Genomic DNA, 17,008 nt, shown 5'->3' on the forward strand with positions numbered 1-17,008 from the left:
AGAGCTGAAGCTGTAAAACAAATATGACCACCAGTAGCTGGAAGAAAAACTGCTGCTGCTTTACACTATGTCAACAAGAGTGTTATAACAGAGAATTTGTTGTGTGGGGAGCAGCGGTTAGCTGCAAACCCTGTTAGAGGGAGAAGAGAACATTGAATCCACAAGGAATATCTAGGCAACTAATTGGTGTTTAACAAAACTGAAAAATAGCACCAATTAATGGCTAAAAATATTAAATGACATCTGATAAGTATGATATCTGATCTCCAACTTACTCTATCTACTCAGTTACATTCCAGTTAAATCCTAAAGGGTCTTTCCAGGCTGAAAGTACTAATAGGAATATAATTATGTAGTAACTAAGCTTTATGTGTCTAGGAGTCTGTCTATATGGAGCAGTTGCTTAAACAAAGTCCCCTGCAAAAAAGCAAGGACACTGCAGTGACGGCATATGCTTTGCTCAGGCATCCCACCAAAGAAGGTTGCCTGTGTCTTTCTGAAAGCTTGCCAGCTGCCAGCGCGAATTTCCATCAAGGCAACTGGGTTTAACATATATACACACATTAGCACCTTCTGTGCCCCGGTCATTACAAGAAGTGGATAGCCACATCCAACAGAGGGCCCATACCAGTTACTGACAGTCTGAGTAGTGGGAGACGGAGCAGGCAAATAGGATTCCCCCTTGTCTCAGTAAGACATAGGGTTAGCAACTGAAAGTACCAGCGAAAGCTAAAATACAAAGAGGTGAACTTTATCACCTTAGTATGCAACTAATAGTTTGTTTTCATATTCATAAGGTTTTTAAAATGTGTTTTTTTTAAAACTATGCCAAATCCAAAGCCTTGATAGCTCAGCAGGGTTAATGTATTCCCCATCCGCCTGGCTTAACTTCAGATCCTTGTCGGGTCAGAAGTGAAAATAAAGGTAGTCTCATCCATGCTTGGAACAGTGAGTAGGGTGTGCTCAGGAGATGTGTGCCAGGGCTAGCAGTATAAGTCAGGAATGAGAGGCAATAGCAAGGAGGTCTCTGGCAATTTTGTAGTGTGCCGCTGCCCAACTCTATCCAAGGCTATTTGCCTCATGTTTTTATCAGAACCAAATTCACTCAAAAAAAAAATATGTAAAGGTGTATGGCTGATAGTCCTTTAATGACACTGGCTATAGAAAATACATTCAGCTCAAGGATGCTCATGTATCTCTATGGAAAGACCCCAAGATGTGCTAGGAAACTGCTTAAAAAAAAGGGGGAAAGATAAAGCTCTTTTTCCCTAGGCCGTAGTGTGGGCAGGGTGAACTACCAGCTATTCTGATTGGATACGGAGGGATATTACAGAGGGGAGGCCGGGTCACTAATGGGCTTGAAATGTTTCATTTCAACTTTCTCATTTTGATTCATATAGTTTCAACTTTTATATTATATAAAATATTAACTATAATATACAAATAGAATATACCATATTTAATATAAAAATCAACAGAAAATGGATCAAAATGATAAAGTTAAAACAAAATGTTTTGACATTATCAAAACAAAATGAAATTCAAAACAATTTGTTTTGCCTTCTTCCCATCAAAAAACTTGTTGAAAAAAACATTTTGTGGATTTCGATTAAACTGCATTTTCCAATGAAACTGTTTTGTCGAAAATTTTTCGACCAGGTCTGCTGCTAATGTGACTGGTGCCCTCTAATGGTAGTGCCCTTATACTGACTTGCCACCAGCTACCAAACCCTCCTTCATTCAGGTTAAATCCTCACCCATTACAGTGTTAGCGACTCCATTATTATAAAGCAGTCCTTTTCTGCTGGTCAGTGTTGTTCCTTACTAGTTCTAGGGGAATTCACTATGGCTAATGAAGTAATAACTGTGGCCATTCCTTGGGCACCTTGAACAAGCCTATTTTTATGTAATGCTTGTTGTTAGCTTATAAACTTAAGAGGGAACACATAACTGACTTACAAGAACACATACCTATAGCATAGATGTAGGATTGGTACTACATGCATGGGATATGTATTACATGCATTGTACACACATGTGGATAATGACTGCATGTGAGTGGAACCACATTGTATCCAACAACTTCATCTTCTGCGCAGTACAAGTTCAGCGGAGGCAATGCTCTTTATCTCCTGTGATATAGCCCCAAGCCCATATATTCATTTTGAATAAATTACTATGTTGTATTTCAGGCCTTCTAGTGAGATCACAAAGAGAAGTTTGTTGAACTTAAATCCTGACACTGATATTAGGACTTTGTGATACTGTGTCTAAGGAGAGGGAATGATAAAAAACGAGAAAGCAGGGAGCTTAACTTGAGTGTCATGGTCCCCTAGGAATTTACTGGATTAATCATTTATAGCTCAGCGGTCTGGTATTTAAATGGGATCCTTCTAAATCATTACCTTCTCACCACCAGCCAGTTATGACTCTTGATTCCTCCACCCTGGGACAACTGAGGCAAATGCCATGTATGAATGCTTTAGAATGTTAGGGAATCCAAGACACTGGCTGTTGAGGTGGCATGTGATGGGCCAGCTACAAAAGGCTTAGTTCAGATAAGCACCCAAAAGTTTGGATGCTTTTGTGCACCTTATCCAAATCAAATGGATTTTAAGTCTCACAAGAATAGGCTTTCTCATGAGAATCCTAGGTCTTCCTGTTTCTGGCAGGCTCCAAATTAAAAGAAATTAAGAAAGAGCAGACACATGCCAAAACTGAGAGAGTGTTGTCTAATGGTTAGAGTATGAGGAAAAATTACACTGAGGATTTATGGCTCTGCCAGTAAGTGACAGAGTGACCCTGGCTTGATTTCTCTGAAATGGGAATGAGAGTAGTCCCCTATTTCAGAAGGCACTGTGAGGTTTCAGTGATCACTGACTGTACAGTGCTTTAAGATCCTCACATGGAAAGCGCTCAAAGATTCTTGGGGGATTCTCAGTATTATTATATAAAATGAATCACACTTTTTTAAACTTCAAAAACCAGTTTACTTTGTATTTGGGTTGCTCCTGGCACTATTTTAGTATCTGATCCAGTTTTCACATTTCCTCTAAGTGAGCTCTGATTAGGAGCTTTAAAATGTAGTTGCAAACTACAGAGAAATGGCTCCCATCTTCCACCCAGAAAGACCATCAGAAGGGGACCTTTGCCTGAGTTTTGGAAACCTCTCCTGCCGCTAACTGTAACTTGCTTGGCTTCTCTCTCTTTCATTTGCTCTGGCTGAGCTGCTGTATGTCACACACTCTGGATGCTGGGCTATGAGTTAACCCTGCCTTATGGTAATCCTTGTTTTAATGAACCTCAGGGTGAACAAGGACAGGCGGGGATTCAAGGTCCGCCAGGGCCACCTGGTCCACCAGGGCCAACTGGACCATCTGGACCAGCAGGAAATCCAGGACAACCTGGCCCAGTTGGGCCACCTGTAAGTTTAAAAGAAACCAAACAAGCAGCATTTATCCTTCCTCTCCCCTGACATGCATGCAATTTCCTTTGCCTTTTATTGTCTCCTCTGAGCTGGGTGCACTGACCAAAAGCCATTTCCCAGGGCATGGCTGGAGGAAAGAGTTCCCAGGCAGGGAGGGAGGAGTTCTATGCCTCCAGCTATCCCTATCAGCACACACATGTGTGAGACGATGACACCAGTGCCATTTCCTCCTCTCCAGCCTATGCCACGGGGAGGAAGTAACACTCCGGCTGTAATTAGCCTGCTCTCAGCAGAAACCAGACTAAAAAAAGCCCTTGAAATCTCTTTGATGTTCTGCTCCTTGTTCTATTCCCAGGCTGACAGCTAGCCGCCTAGGAAGGTGAAAATACTGTCACTAATGTTCCTTTCCCTCTCACAACAGGGCAAAGTAGGGGAGCCTGGAAAGGCAGGCAAGGATGGAAAGGTAGGTACAGTAGAGCTGCCTCACTCCTCTCTCTTCTGCATGCAGCATTCGTTGCATGAATGCAGCCAGCTCCTTAATGCCTGAGGATGGGGAACATGCCTGCAGGGCTGAACCAAGTGTTCAGCAAACTGGGTGGCTGCACTTAATGTCTCCATTGCTGTCTGTTTCATTCACTGGGGGTTACCTATGCTGGCTCTGCTCTCAGGGTGCACCAAGTTCCTTGCTCAGGGACTATGGAGAGGCATCTTAGCATATTTTTCCATGATAAACATGATCTGAAGCACTTCACATTGAAGTCTTCTGTCCAGAAAAGAATATATACAGTATGGCTATTGCCAATGCTAGCTTTTCCTAAACTGACCCACCCATCAATGAGCCTCAAACCTGATATGGACTCTCCTGGGGGTGACAGGTAATTTAGTCTCCATAGACTTTCAGTCCTTGGTCTCTCTGCCAAAGAAAATACCAGTTATGAGGTTTTACAACTGCTGACATCTATCCATCTGTCCACTAGGAACTGAGTGAAACCACCAAGTCATTTCATATAGGCCACCAAACAACCATTAGTTAGGCATGAACTAATTGGTCTTTGCCAATCTAAGATGGATTGGAACTAGTAACCTATCTGTGAAAGGCTCTTCAGATCATTACCCTGTGAGCCCCTCACTTCACCTCTGTGTTAATACATTTTTATGTAGCCTAGAATGATAACAGTGTCTAGAGACTGAGTAATTGAGAAGAGATGCTGATAATAAGTTAGGGATGGAGGAATGGAGAAAGGTCATAAGGATCTGTGATAAAAAATCACCAGGACAAGAACAGCAAAATTAGGGCTTGCTTATGCTGATGCCTAACTTTTGGTTAGTGCTGTTCGCATGCAACAAGATACAGGAAGCCTCAGTAATGGTTGAAGACGTACAGCCTATCACCTGCTATTTCCTTAGTAGCACACGAAACAACTACTCAATTCCTGGGTCTAACAATGAGGAGCATGGCATGCTGGTGTGCCAGACATCTAGTAGTTAGGAAATAAAGATACTTTCATTCCCAAATTTGTATAATAGCTGTTTCAAACCTGCTTGCAGAAAAGGGACATGCAGTCAACAGAGGAAAGAGAAGCTTCTTTGTGCATGTTATCTACAGGCAGAAGACTCAAGACTTGGAAAATCCCCACTTTTGATCTTTTAACCCGAAGTAGCTGTCTAAATGGCCATAAACAGGCAAAAATACTGTAAATTCAGGCTGTAGAACACATGTGGGGTATCTGTTCCATCTTTCTCATTTGGACCATTTACATCACAAGGGCAGCTGCCATATGGAAATTTTAGATATTAATATTTATATGCTATGTATAGTACCTCATGCTTGATATGTGTGCAGATTGAATGGCTATTTCTAATTTAGCACAACTACTGGTGTCTCTTTCTTCTGAAAGTCTTATTAACATATTGCCACTACTAGGCAAGTAAAAGAAAACCATGTTCAGTAAAATCCATGCTTCTTGCCCCTAAAGAGTACTTTCAGATGTGTAGCATGCCACACAGGTAGATTTCCTTTTTAATGAAGAAAAGAACAGCTCTATTTGAAATCTGATAGTAGCACATTCCACCATGAAGAAAGGATCTTTCTGTTATTCAACAGTGTATTCTAAAGTACAGGTAGTCCATATCAACTCTCTCCCTCCCTTAACACCTTTGAGATCACCTAGTTGGGTAAGGAAGAGACTACCCATTTATTGAATACTACCAGTTTCCAGTTTTGATGGTTTTGTTTCTCCAGTGCGTATAGACAGTGAGCTGGGAATGAGCTAAAGATAGACAAGAAAAATAAACCAGATCATATTCTGGAACCATGACACGTTGGGCAAAGTAGCTTGATTTTCAAATTTACTGAGACAAAGACTGGTGGTTTGGGATAGTACTTGTGGGAGGGAGGCTTGGCTGGTATTTACTGAAATGGGGAACCGTAGAGTTTATCTATTCGACAATGAGAATCATTTTTGCAGTGACATTCTAAAGTGATGAACTCTTTAAAATCAAACTAGGCAGCGATTGATGTCCCAGTAGAAAATTAATTACCGCCACCCCACTTCTCTAGATATTTGCAGTTTTCCCTACCTCAGTGTGTGTTCTTATTTTATCTACAGGGTTTACCTGGATCCCCTGGACCAAAGGTGAGACATTTTTCATCATCTGTAAACAAAAACAAGGATAAGAAGTTTAAAACCCTTAGCATAGATGTGAGCAAAGCTGGGCATGATCATTGTGGAGAGGTGGGGGAGGAGGGAGAAAAGAGGGTTGTTTCATAATACCTCTGAAAAAGTTCATAACCAGACTGAAACATCTTACTAAGGGCCCAATCCCAGACTCCTGGCTTATTGTTTTCAATGGAAGTTTTGTCTGAGGGAGGTGGTCATCATCAGAAAATATTGAGAAAAAAAATTGCAAGCCATGTCTTTGCTGGACTTTACCATAGAACATTTACCACATTTTGTGAATTTATTTTGTAGCCATGTTGCTAATTTTGCCAAATTTTCCATTTTTACTTGCCAAACTTGTGAAATGTCATTGACAAAATGTGAGATTTCTTTTGCCTGCAAAAATCCCCAATTTGCTTTCCTTGAGATACTTCAGACAGAGTTGTAAGATTAAGCAGTGTTAGGACAGATTAACTGTGTAAATTGAAAGCAAAACCAAATACTGTGCCTTGCAGTGTGTGGTGCAGCTTTCCTATTATGTTGTAATTCACGCAGAGTAAAACTCGCTCCTGTCCATTGGACTCAGACAGGATATAAGCCCTGTTTTGAAAGCTCCAGGGGGAATTAAATGGTGTCTAGGCCTCATTATGGTTCTAGCACAAGGGTGAATTTCACACTCAGTGTCCTATTTTTCTTCCTGCATCTGCACAGAGGAACGGACATGGATTTTTCCTTTTCAGCCTAGCATCATCGGCTTGTCTTCATTTTGATTTTTGCAGGGAGACCCTGGAATTCAAGGATACCATGGGAGGAAGGTAAGAGGGGGAGGTAAACTTCTGAGGCACGCATAGCAACAGGATGATCAAGTATCTTAAAATGCATTATGGTGAACCAGAGTCTGGTGGAAGTGTAATAGCAAAGAAATGCCATCCTTACTACACACATTCACACACACACAGCCAGAGCTCTTCCATCATTTCCTGCAATGAGTGACTTGCTGGCAGAGGCTGGGTATGGAGGAACCCTGACCTCCCCCATAGCCGGCATTCCTCTACCGTTCCTTGCAGTGACTCCTGCTAAGAGAGCCGAGTACTGAAGATAGTTGCAAATCCCCAATAGCCACTACGCCTACCTACTTCCCTGCAGCAATTTCTTCTGGAGGGGCTGAGGCAGGAAAAGCTGTAAGCTCCCCTATAGAGTCACTTCTTCCTGGCTGAAATTTATTTTGTGCACCCATGCGCGGACATCCTCCCTCTCCACCCACCCAGTCTGAATGGCGTTGGAACAAGCTATGGCATTTACATTCCCCCTGGTATGTATCTTTCTCCAGACTAAATGAGGGAAGGTTTGATTCAGCCACAGGTTACCAGGCAGACGCTGGTATTACCCAGGGCTGTGGATCTCTAGCATTGAAAGGTCTGCCCAAAGGGTAGTTGTCCCAGTACAAGGCACTTGCACTCCCTATATTTTATGGGGCACAGAGGTGGCCAGAGCAGCCCTAAAATGAGATGGTGCTGGGCAGAGAGGAGCATAGCCAGGGTGCCAGGGGAATATGCTCATTCAAGTCATTCCCAGGCAGCTGGATTCAGATGAAACTCCAACAGTGCATTAAAGATACTCTCCTGGGGAAACGCTGTCTGCCTTCCCCTGAGGTTAAATCCCATCCTAAGATGTGGCTAGCCCTGCCCCAGCTGCGCTAAATCCTCCCAGAGAGTTTAAAGGACAGACAGAGAGGGGGGAGAATGAAATGAAAGAGGATCATGGGGGAGAAATATTGACAAGGAGGATGAGGGAGTGAGAAGAGGAAAGTGAGTATTCCCAACAGCCGGCAGTTGTATATACTGTGTTATCTATACGTTGTTTTATGGGTGCTCTGTGAGTGAAGTGGCAAGACCTGAGAGCTTTTTAATTAGTTCTGCATAAACTGAGAAGTTTTTGTTATGTCAGGAAATGAAAATTATAGCCCCTGTGGACCACAGTCCATTCCTGCAGACACACACAAAATTTACTGCTTCTTCTTTCAGCAAACTGTCAGTTTTCTCATTAACCATCCATCCTTCTCTTTGCGACATTCAGGAGGCTTCTTAACCTTTGAATGTGCTGAGGATGTCACTGATACGGCATATTAGTGGGTTTTTGTACCTGGATCTTTTTCTATGGACGGCAGTTAACCTGGTTGATTTATTTCTCAAGCAAGGGGTCTGAATTCCTTTCATACTATGAGAAGGGTGATCCCAGGTCTGGGATCCATTAATGGGGAAGTGTGCAGGAAACACAGGATTGAATGAACACAGAGGAGAAAGTCCTCCCCACTGAGTTGACAATGAAAGGAAAGAGAAACTTCTATACTGCCCTTATCTAATGGGCAGACTCAGGATTTGGAGAAATCTCTCCCTCCATTTTGATTTTTTGTATTGAAGGTAGTCTTGTGACACCAGGGATGTGGTGACCATATCTTCACATTTAAAAACCAGGATACTTTTGTGGCAACATGTTTTAGGTCATAAAATACCTAGGCAAAAGGCAAAAAAATATATTTTTTCAAGATTTTTTCAGGTGTGTTTCTCAGAATGGAGGATTTTTTTCCAGTAACTCACCATTCTCAATGAGTTTATAATTGAACATCAAACCAGTGTCATTAACATTTACTTTGAGCAAAAAGAACAGCTTTGATACTCTCTACAGTCATGCAGTCATTATCTTCACTACAAACACTTCATCACATTGAATACTTGCACCACTAGATTGCTTGTTCTTGGGAAACGCTTGGGAAATTCTACTCAATGTAGCAATACAGCCTGAACAAATATTTTCTAGTTATTAAAAACCAGCAACCCAACATGATGACTGATGAAATGAAAAACCAGGACTTTTCAGGCAACCCAAAAGAAGTTCCTGGGACACTAAGTTGTGAAAAACCTGGACACGTGGATATATGGTCACTTCAGCCATGGATAAAATGTACTGTATGAGGGATTGGAATACGTGTTCCTAGCACCTAAATATTGATGGAATCAGGCTACTTGTGAGGAACTGTCTCAGTGTTCCATCTTTCTTTGCTTCTTGCTAAGCAACATCTCTTTCAGGGCAGGGTAAGAAGGCTATGTTGCCACATGTATTATGGGACTGTTCTCTGTCCTTCCCTCCCCCACATCTTTGTTAATATTTCTTGGTATATTGAAGGCCCCTTTTCTTCCTTCTGACTGTGTTTGCCTCTTCCTCCATTTCCTTGCTTCTCTTCTCAGGGTGAGGTGGGTGAGGCTGGCCTACCAGGTGCACCTGGCCTTCCTGGATCTATTGGCCCCAAGGTAACCATTAAACTAACAATTCTTAGCTAGTCAGTACCTCCATCTGCTTAATGCAACTTATTGCCACCCAGACATGTGCCCCTTTTACAGAAATGCAAGTATACAGGGGTGTGATACAGTCTCAGATAATGTGGTAAGCAATGTGATATAAATGTCTAGATAGACTCAATAGATTCTTTGCACAATCTGTCTAGATGACATACAAGATCCTATTGTAGATGGGGCCTGGACAATTGTCAGCCACTGGCCTCAAGGCAAGAATGCTTCCTTGCTCTCTGGAACCAGGGCCAGGCTCCAATGTGCTCTGTCACTTGTAGATGTTGTAATGTAATTACTTGTATGTGCACAGACCATTATCTTCTGCTGGAACATGACAGATCTGGCAGTTAGTGGAGCTGCTCCTTTATATAACCTCTAGCTTTGGATACTGGAGGTGATTGAGTGAAAATGCCTTGGATTTTCAAAGGGATCTCAGGTAGCAAGGCGCCCAACTCCCATTAAAAGTTAGTTGGATGTAGGTACCTAACTCCCTTTGGCTCTTTTAAAAATCCCAGTCAATGCCTCCAATGGATAGTGATGAATGTTATAGACACTGATCACCTATGTGTGTATAGAACGTTCTCATGCACCCATTTCTCCTCTATACGTTGTCTCGCATCGGTATGCAAGGATGAACTGAAGTCAGCCCTCGAGATGCTACAGTCATTGTGCTTTATCCTTCGGTCATTTCTTGGCAGCTACAGCATGCATGTCTCATAAGCTAAGCTCTATCAATTACTTTCTATTGTCATTGCTATTAACATTATACTGTTTTTCTCTTTTTGTTCAATATGTCTATCTACGTTTCCGCTCTATCTCTGTTCTCCTTGCACAGGGTGAAAAGGGGGACACTGGCATGAAGGTAGGCTTGGGAAACATGGTTTTCTACCATATTTTAAGAGACAAGTTACTATTCAGAACACTGTATTGTAATCGGGAGCTGGGCCTGAGAGATACCTGTTGGATATTTAATGGAATACACATATGAGCTGTGATTAATCACAAGCAGACACGCCATGTCCTGGCTCTTTTATGCACATGCAATACAAGCTGTCTTTAGCCACTTGGTGGAATTTGATTCTTACCAAAGAATTTCTCTGACTATGAAGTTTACTAATGATTTGTTACATCTCTGTATTTGAAGGGATGGGCTGGGGTTTCCTCATAAAGTCTGGTTAGCTGACACATCAAATCTACTCAAGCTCTGCAACTCTGAGGCTGAGGTTTGGCACTATTCTTTCAGTCTCCCTCTGTTTCTAGGCTGGACAGCTCTTTTTATAGGCTAACATGGTTTTCTGCCCATATGTTATCTATTTTATTAAGATTTATTGCATCTACATATTTAAAATATATTACTCAATACAGACTTTAAAACTTTACAACATTGGCCGTTTTCATGACAGTCAAAGCATATTGTGTCATACCATATATTTTAAATATAATGAAAAGAGGCCTGTTTTATAATATTTTACATACATTAACTCTGACATATATATTTAAAATATTTATTATGTGAAATACATTTTATTTATCATGTAACAAATGCACCCACATAAATTTTCCCTTTGCGGGGGGATTATCATTCTAATGCACTAAAGGTTCCTTTCAACTATACTCTCGTGTGTTAGAATGAGTTTAACGAGGTCTTCTTGAGGGATCTGGGGTCTCCATTTAATAGCTGTATATTACATTAACAAATGATCTTCCTTTTAAGATCAACTAGAGCAACACCAAATAGATCTCCTAAATCATTGCTTTATGCAGATCCTACTCATAAACAACATCTGCATGTAATCCAAGATCCTTCCACACATCCATTCTTACACTGGTGTAATTTCATTGACTTTGATGGACTTAGTCCTGATTTGCACTTATGTAAATGAGAGCAGAATCAGACCAATAGAAGATGGGTTTTAAGAGCTATGAAATTACTGGGTTCTGAACAACTGTATGCTTTCTCTTTAAACTAATAGGTAGAATGAGTTGTGGATGACCGAGGGAAGTATATGGTCCTAAATGAGGAAAAATGCTATAAGTAGAATTCAGGTCCCAAGCCTGTTTTTATTCACTTGTGTCACTGCTATCACTCACCTGTTCCTCATGCACTCTAAGTACATGGATTAATAGGCCTTTGATTCAGTTTCTAGAACCAAAACCAAAATTGCCTGGTCCCAACTCCAGACTAAAATAACCCCTCAATAACAGATGACAAATCTGAGACGGCCTCTCAAACATTCTAATCCCCTTTGTCAACTTTAATTGCATTGATCGCTTGCCTGTCTTGTATTGTGATCCTAGGAGCTTATCACAAACTCTCCTTCCCATTTCCTGATGTCTCTCGGACAGCAATAGAGACAAGGAGGGGGACTGGGAGTGGTAGCTGCTAGTCTGAGGCAGACTGCATGGAATGGAGAGAGAAATGTGGTAACCTTTCTCTCTAGTCATTTACATATTTCAGCAAGCCAATATGTTATCTTCTTTTGTGCCATAAAAAGAAAAGCTTCTTCAAACCTCTCCAGTGATCTCTCTTAGTCAGTTACTCACACACACATTCACAGATGCAATCTCCACATTTTACATTGGAAAGCGACGGATAATTGTGACCCAGGAAATGTATCCTTGCTCTTATGATCCTTATTCAACCCAGGTTCCTGAGGTTTGAGCAAACCCCACCCCACCCCCCGACCCTCCAGCAACACATTTTGGAATGGGATCATCAATACATGTTCTAAAGGGCCACCTTCCCATCCCAAGTGCAATTTATCCCTGTTTATTAAGACTCTTCCATTTGTTACTGCCATTCTCACTTTGTTCTGGGTTCTCTTATTTCCCCACTCAGAAGAATAAGAATAACAGCAGAGCATGAGATCCCGAACTAGCAGTAAATCAGCATGTATGTTCAGACAGTGCATGTGTTTGTTCTCCTGGAGTAGCTTCTTTCTAGGTATTTTCTTTACAAAAGAAGATTATATGGGGCTTGGGAAGGCCCTTGCTGTTTTCCCCTTCAAACCATTCTGCTCTGAGTTAAACATGTGCAACCTCATTAATGGTGACAGGTTTGTGCAGAAGTAGCTTGGGTCACAGTTGGACTCCAGTTATCAGAATTTGCCCAGGATATTGTTAATTCGTCAACTCTTTAAAATTACCATTTAGGCTCCCTTTTTGTAGCTGGTTGCATACTGAGCATTTGTTCCTTATTACATTTTACCTTCTCTCACTTTACATTCCCACAACTTACAATGTTTGTTGCAGAATCTGGGTGTCTCACTTTGCTTCTTCCCCCTTGGGCCTCCATGGCATTGAACTAAATCTTAGCCCCATGAAAGTCAATACAAGTTTTATCAGTGGTACTGATAAGACCAGGATTTGGCCCTTTGCATATATATTTTCCTGTCAAATTCTGTTTAACTTAAATAATCTATTTTAGGAAGTTTCTTATAATTATTTTAAATGGTTATTCCTCATTCCCAGAGGCAGGAGAATAGGAAGAGTAGGAAGCAACTGGCTACAGGCAAGGAAGCCAATAACCACATAATTTTCTGTCTCCTGAACAAGGATCCAAGCTTGAAGTGTTTTCTTTGTTTTAATTAGGGGTTCATTATTACAACCCAACACTGCCAGAGAGCTAATCAGAATGTGGCACTCTCTGTTATTAGGGATACCCTCAGTGTGTTTAGGCTGATAACATGAAAGGCAAGGGAAGGAAGGGTAGAGCTGCCAAAAGAGGGAAACTGGCAAGTACTTTCTGTGCCCATGAGAAAAGCTGCAATCCATTTCTTTAAACTCTGGCTGTGAAGAATGTCCTGTCTTTCATGGCACCTAATGCCACATTTATATGAGACAAGTGCCATTTGAGGAATTGTAAAATGGTATTGTGGGCTTCCATATTTATCACATTTCAGTGGCTTCCAGATCAAGTGTGCTCAGTTTACACGCGCACACACACACACACACACACACACACACACACACACACATAAATAAATAAAAATTCTAACTACCAGCCTTGCAAACCTGGGATCTGAAAGTGAACTGGGTTATTTCTGACCTGGGCACCATTCCCAGTCATAAAGATTCTGCAGGCCAATGTTGCTCTTAGGCGCACCTGTATAACTTCATTCCTCTTTAATTAAACCCTTAGTTATACCTGCATGACCCTATTGCCTTCAGGTATAAGTGAGGGCATAATTTGAACACGGTGGGTTTGCCCAGGTAGCCCTGCAGTTGGAGCTCAGTTAACAATTCTGTTGGTGATGAGCAAGCCAGAAAAGAATCCAGTTCACTCTCCCAGAGCTGGGTTGGTTTTGCAGGGCTGACAGCAGGAAAGAATCTTATTTTTGCCACATCAGTTGGCAGAGCTGACTGAATACACAAAGGGAACAAATGTGCACAGGCTAGTGCAATGTTAACATTACATAGTTAACATTTTTTTAATTCAGGAAATGCAAAAGTTAAGGTTCTTGCTGCCACATTGCACATCCAGTTTATTTTATAGGATATACAGTATGATATAAAAAATACAGGGAGGCATTGTTGCCCAGTAGACAGAGCATGAGATTTAGCATTAAGAGACCTGTTCTCTGTTCCCAGCACTGCCACTTATCTGCTGTGTGACCTTTGGCAAGTCACCTCATCTCTCTGTGCTGTAGTTTCCTCATCCCCAAAGTGGGGATAATGAAACTTACTTCCTTTGTAAAGTACTTTGAGCTCTATGGCAGGGATCGGCAACCTTTGGCACATGGCTCACCAGGGTAAGCACCCTGGCGGGCTGGGCCAGTTTGTTTACCTGCCGTGTCCACAGGTTCGGCCAGTCGCAGCTCCCACTGGCCGCGGTTTGCCGCTCCAGACAAATGGGAGCTGCGGGAAGGGTGGCCAGCACATCTCTGGGTCCGCGCCGCTTCCTGCAGCCCCCATTGGCCTGCAGCAGCGAACCGCGGCCAGTGGGAGCCGCGATCGGCCGAACCTGCAGACATGGCAGGTAAACAAACTGGCCCAGCCCACCAGGGTGCTTACGCAGGCGGGCCACATGCCAAAGGTTGCTGATCCCTGCTCTATGGATAAAAAGCACTACATAAGAGCTAAGTGTTATTACTAAATGTCTTATTTATCCACAAAAACAGGAACAGAAAATATTTATATGAGCAAGGTGACCATGTTAGTGTTGCTGAAGAAACTTAAATGTTTACATATCCTGACTATTTTTAATTTAACTGTGCATCCTTATTATTGCATCAGTAAAGTTTCTTGCATCGTTATATATTACCATTCACGTGTATTGCACTTTAGAGGGTTGGTAGTTATTTCCACTGTGATCTCTCTGTTTCAAAAGAGTGGGTGTGGAGGGTCTAGTCTATAGCAGAGTATTTTATTCACACTGAACACCCACTGCTTTATACTTTTCTGGAACTTGGCCCCATATCACACTAGTTTCTTGTGGTGGCTTAATTAAATATCAAGTGTTGAATCGGGAAACTAAAATGACAGATGAGCAGTAAGGAAATGAAAAGAGGATGGTAAAAAAATTATTTTTCTGCTTTTATGAATTTCCTCTTTCCTTGATTTTATAGCTGTCTTCAGTTCCCCAGAGTCCCTCCTTGAGTTAATATGCAGAAGTTTGAGGTTAATATGCTCAAGAATGGCATGCAAGCTACTTAAAGAGGCCCATTTGGATAATGGGTACAGCCAATTCAGCGCTGACACATAGGGGGTATCTACATTGCAATTAGACATTCATGGCTGACCCATGCCAACTGACTCTGGCTCATGGGGTTTGGCTAAGGGACTCTTTAACTGCAGTGTAGACATTCGGGGTCCGGCTGCAGCCCAAGCTCCGGGACCCTCCCACCTCACATCTACACCACAATTAAACAGCCCCTTAGCCTGAGCCCCATGAGCCCAAGGGGTGAAAGTAACTTAAAAGTCTGACCGGTATGGGGGCCCGGCTCCGGGGCCCCGGAAGGGGCGGAGCCTCAGGCAGAAGGGGCAGGGCCTCCGCCAGAAGGGAGTGAGGCGGCAATTCAAAGGGCCCAGAGCTCCAGCCATTGCCACCACTGCTGCAGCGGCTGGGAGCCCCTGGTCCATTTAAATTGCTGGGCCCTGGGGCAGCTGCCCCTTTTGCCCCCCTCCCCGACAGCCCTGGAGGGGGCAAAAGGGGTAGCGCATTAAGGGGCAGCAGCGCTTTAACGTGGGCTATGTATGGGCCCGTACCGGCGACCACTTCTTACTAGTACACTGTACTGGCCCATACAGGCCCACTTTCACCTCTGGCTGGTATTGGCCACCCATGGGTTTTTAATTGCAGTGTAGACATACCCATAGGTGCAAGCAATACTAATACTGATCAGTATATTATAAATGCTTGGGCCCACCTGGAAATTTCCAGCTATACCAATAAGTTAATGCAACACTGAACATTCTGCTGAATAAAACATCACATAGTACTTTTGAGGGAGATACTGAGAGAGTTAAATAAGAGCTTCACCACTGTCTGTGAATGTGGTCGGCTCATTAAACACCAGCAATAGGCAGCTTCCTAATCTGGGATTTCCGATCCGCTACTGATCTGAGGGAGGTTTCAGATTTCACCGTTAGAAACATTGAAGCTCCATACAACTTGGGGCCTGAAGATGGGTGAGGAGGGCAGGAGGAGGGATTGCTAGTGGATGGGACTAAAACACATTATTGGAAATTCTGGTTCTTAGACTGAGGTCTTGCACTGCCCTCTGCTGGGGTGTTAAGAGAAGTCTGGTGTCAGTGCAGTTCTTCCAATCCAGATTACATCTGAAGAAACAGTAACTTTTCCAAATTTATCTTTGAAACAAATCTGCCTCTCCTCCATTTTGCTCAGCATGCTATTCCAAAAGCTTATGTCATGAAAGCCATTTCCTTTCCTGTATTAACTGTTAGTTGCATATGAAAATGGCATTGTTTAAATTAAAGCTTTAATTTCATGAGCCTTCTGCTGGCTGTGGACACCTTGCTACGTCACTTGTGACCCATAGACCATACATGAATCCTGTGTCAGTGATTGCAAACTCACTTTCTTCCAGTTTTTGTCTTGGGGGTGGGAGTGCTAATATCCATAGCCAGTGTGTGTCTCATGTATCGCAAACAATATCAGCTATGTAGTGAACATTAAAGCTACATAGACTGTCTTGATGTCTGGGATGCAGAAGTGTGGGCTGAATTTCACAATTCCCACCCAGGCTGTTAAGAGGCAGTGTGAGCTAATGGATAGACCACTGAGGTACAATTCAAGAGATGTCGTCGGTACTATTCCTGGCTCTCCCCATGACCAGCTGGGTGACCTTGGGCAAGTTACTTTACCTTCATGCCTATTTTCCCTCCCACCCTTTGTCTTTCTTATCTTTTTAGATAGAGGGCGCTTTAAGGCAGTGAAAATGCTAGCATGTACGTGGCAGCATGAAAGTCAGGCTGAGGCCCAGATTTTTGAAGGCATTTAGGCATTGCTCCACTCAGTGCTGCAAGGCCTTAGTGACTTAGGAACCTAGGTCTCATTTTCAGACGTGACAAGCTCTTAAGGGCCATATTTTTAAATGTATATATGTGCCTTA

At 42.5% G+C, this 17,008-nt stretch overlaps 1 protein-coding gene across 34 annotated transcripts in view; it reads left to right on the plus strand.

The window, feature by feature from the left end:
* COL13A1 (collagen type XIII alpha 1 chain) overlaps positions 1–17,008 on the plus strand; it is a 171,776-nt gene that overhangs the window by 93,302 nt on the left and 61,466 nt on the right. For 21 of the 34 annotated variants that reach the window (XM_065551905.1, XM_065551916.1, XM_065551930.1 and 18 more), the window contains 6 exons: positions 3,308–3,424; positions 3,849–3,890; positions 6,037–6,063; positions 6,867–6,902; positions 9,333–9,395; positions 10,270–10,296. In XM_065551905.1, the coding sequence (XP_065407977.1) occupies positions 3,308–3,424; positions 3,849–3,890; positions 6,037–6,063; positions 6,867–6,902; positions 9,333–9,395; positions 10,270–10,296 (312 nt within the window). The remainder of the gene's footprint in view (positions 1–3,307; positions 3,425–3,848; positions 3,891–6,036; positions 6,064–6,866; positions 6,903–9,332; positions 9,396–10,269; positions 10,297–17,008) is intronic. The other 13 variants (XM_065551917.1, XM_065551924.1, XM_065551928.1 and 10 more) reach the window with 3 other exon arrangements.

Source organism: Chrysemys picta, chromosome 7 (assembly GCF_011386835.1).
Source record: "Chrysemys picta bellii isolate R12L10 chromosome 7, ASM1138683v2, whole genome shotgun sequence".
Lineage (NCBI taxonomy): Eukaryota > Metazoa > Chordata > Testudines > Emydidae > Chrysemys > Chrysemys picta.